The sequence below is a fragment of the Chaetodon auriga genome, chromosome 7 (assembly GCF_051107435.1).
Source record: "Chaetodon auriga isolate fChaAug3 chromosome 7, fChaAug3.hap1, whole genome shotgun sequence".
Lineage (NCBI taxonomy): Eukaryota > Metazoa > Chordata > Actinopteri > Chaetodontiformes > Chaetodontidae > Chaetodon > Chaetodon auriga.
In genome coordinates this window covers 24173036-24175834 of record NC_135080.1, presented here as the reverse complement: position 1 = coordinate 24175834, position 2799 = coordinate 24173036, and the positions used below count along the sequence as shown (strand labels likewise).

Sequence of the window (2799 nt, the reverse complement as noted above, 5' to 3'; positions counted from 1 at the left end):
TTTGGTGAAACCCAACATATTCAGTAATTCATCTTTTCAACTCCACTGTTTTGTTTATTTTCTAACCAAATGTTTGAAAGACTTCTATTTTTTTGTCTCTATAGTTACTTCAGCCTGCGTCGGATCAGTGGTGTCACAGAATGGATCCCTTGTCATCAGATCCAACATTCAGAGTTCAACACCAGTTCTGCTTGTTCACATCAGTTTATTCTCTCTGGTATCGGCATCGAGCACAAAGCAACATGGACGTGAAGAAGTTAAAAACTCTCCGTTAGATTCAGGTAAGTGTGAAATCCTGGTGTCTGTTTGTTGCAGACTTTAAGGCCGAGTAAGTATTCCATATCTATTCTCACATCACACACACACACACACACACACACACACACACACACACACACACACACACACACACACACACTCATCACTCCCTGCTCTGACCACAGTGCTGCTGATTCTGTCCTGCAGGTGGCCATCAAACACATCTCTAAAGCAGATGTGGAGAGCAGAAGAAAGGTGAGTGATTTGATGTGATGTCTCAGCATCAACTGTTAAAATCGTTGTTTGTTACTTTGATGGTAAACACACACACAACACACAACCACGTCTATGATGTGTCCTCTGTCCTTTAGGTGGTAAATGGGGAGACACACTTGGTGCCCACCCGCATTCAGTTTGAAAGCATCTTTGTACCCCTGCATCTGTGCATTGTGTTGTTGTTAGTGTCACCGGTGTTTGAATGACATCGTTCTCTCAGGTGCACTGAACTGAACTTGGAGGAACATTTCTGTGTGAAAGCTGTAACAGAAGTATCACCCAGCAGCCCCTTCTTCAGTCCACACTGACTCATCTGTTGGTCTTCATCTCTTTGTCAGAATGTCATGAGGCAGCTGGTGGAGGCAGCCGTTCAAAGGCAGTCTGTGAGAGTCTTCCGTCGAGACATCAAGACAGAAAACGCTCTTGTTGAAACCGGCTCTGATGTCCCTCGGGTGCGGATCATAGATTTTGGATGCGGCTGCTTCGTGAAGAAGAGACCTTATAGCTCCTTCTCTGGTACGATGTCTGGCTTCTGCTCCTACTCTTCACCCATCTGTTGATCTCTGGAGTGACCACTTTCATTGAAATCCATTGAAATCTTGCTCCTCGTCCTTTGTTTCTTTCTGTCTCCCTCTGTCTGTCTGTGTTGTCGGAACCTCTGCATACGCCCCCTCAGAGATTTACCGACAGGGCAGACACAAGGCCGACCCAGCCACAGTCTGGCAGCTGGCCTCACTGCTCTATGGACTGCTCGATGGACACAAACAGTTCACCACCTCCAAATTCCTCTGCAGAAGAATTAGATTCATCCAAGAGCTGAAGGAGCTAAAAGTGTCCAAAGGTCAGACAATGCTGGAGTCAATACAGAACCTGAGTTTTGATTGTAATAACGTGCAAAGCTTTTACCGTCCATGCTCCCAGAGATCACTGCAGCTTCCACCCTCATGTTTGCTTTGTTCTCTGTTCTCTCTCGTCTCAGACTGCCAGGATCTGCTGAAGAAGTGTTTGGCTGTCTCCCCAGCGAAGTGTGCCACCCTGGAGCAGATGCTGCAGCACCCCTGGTTCACATAATGCCACACAGCCCACCCCCAAACACCTCCCAGCACCCCCTGGGCTGGCCCAGGATCTGATAGAAATAAGCCTCAACATAGCCTTAAGCTCTTGGTGGTTTAGTGAAAGACGAGGAAGTGGTGCGATTGCATTGTTTTAGCTTCTTGTGTACACAGGAAGTGTGAATGTGTTGCATTGTGTAGATCTGCTGCTTGTGTTCAAACACTTCATTTTTATAATACCATGTAGAGTGAAGGACTGACAGAGCTGGAAGGAAATGAGAGAATTTTCTCCGACAGCCGTCTGACGAACATCTGATATTGACAAAGATAGTTTCTCCTGCACAGATCTGGGATCAGCTGGTCACATTACTATTATAATAGTCATGGTGACTGCTCAGTGTTTCGATACTGGTGTTTTATTATGTGTTTCTAGCAATAATATATGATATAACAGAGGTTCTCTGAGAGGTTGTTTCAAACATGTTCCAGTATTTCTTCAAAACAGTTTCAGTGGAGTCACAGTGGACACTCTTGTGCTTCCAATGTTACATTGCACACGCCAGTTTCGCATCATAAGGGCTAATTATTGTGTAACAAGCATATCATTCAAAATCATTCTAATAAAATATATTTTTTATATTACATAGTGAAAGTACATCCTCATTTCTGTTCTGCTACTAACACAAAAATCAGCAGGCCAAGTTATTTTTGACAACTGCAAATAAAATGAAGAATCTTTTTGTTATTACACAAGGTCAAAGGGGTTTACACACACACACACACAAACACACACACACACACACACACACACACACACTGTGTGTGTGTGTGTGTGTGTGTACACTGTACATCCACACAATGTTCATAACTTAATAACCTGCATCACTGCATTCACTTCACAGCATTTCTAAATTTCTGCATACATACAATGAAGGGTACCTTGTGTGTCTGTATGTTGCTGGGCAGGCAGTTGCTGCCTGGTATGCAAATGTGCATTTTGAAACAACTGGATGGTGAATTTTGTCATGCATTCATACCTGTGTCGCCCTCATTTAAGTTCATTTTACCTTTTTGCACTTTCCCGCTTCTTGGTTTCTGGTTATCCTCCAGCCCCACTCACCATTGTTTCCTCTGTGTTGTTCCTTCTATTCTCCACGTGTTTTTTCTTTAATGCAGGTTTGATAATCAATAACCAGCGCTGGTTCTTCTGTTT

At 43.9% G+C, this 2799-nt stretch overlaps 1 protein-coding gene across 1 annotated transcript; it reads left to right on the top strand.

Moving 5' to 3' along the window:
- The first annotated feature begins 242 nt into the window (after nucleotides 1-242).
- LOC143323444 (serine/threonine-protein kinase pim-3-like) lies at nucleotides 243-1605 on the top strand. The gene is made up of 6 exons (XM_076735289.1): nucleotides 243-248; nucleotides 466-513; nucleotides 630-686; nucleotides 873-1048; nucleotides 1185-1375; nucleotides 1514-1605. The coding sequence occupies exons 1-6, from the start codon at nucleotides 243-245 to the stop codon at nucleotides 1603-1605; spliced, it is 570 nt and encodes a 189-aa protein (XP_076591404.1).
- Nucleotides 1606-2799: the final 1194 nt, after the last annotated feature.

Coding starts and splice junctions, on each gene's coding strand:
- LOC143323444 (XM_076735289.1), top strand. Junction 687..872: donor TTCAGTTTGAAAGCATCTTT/GTACCCCTGCAT, acceptor TCTCTTTGTCAG/AATGTCATGAGGCAGCTGGT. Junction 1,376..1,513: donor GGAGCTAAAAGTGTCCAAAG/GTCAGACAATGC, acceptor CTCTCGTCTCAG/ACTGCCAGGATCTGCTGAAG.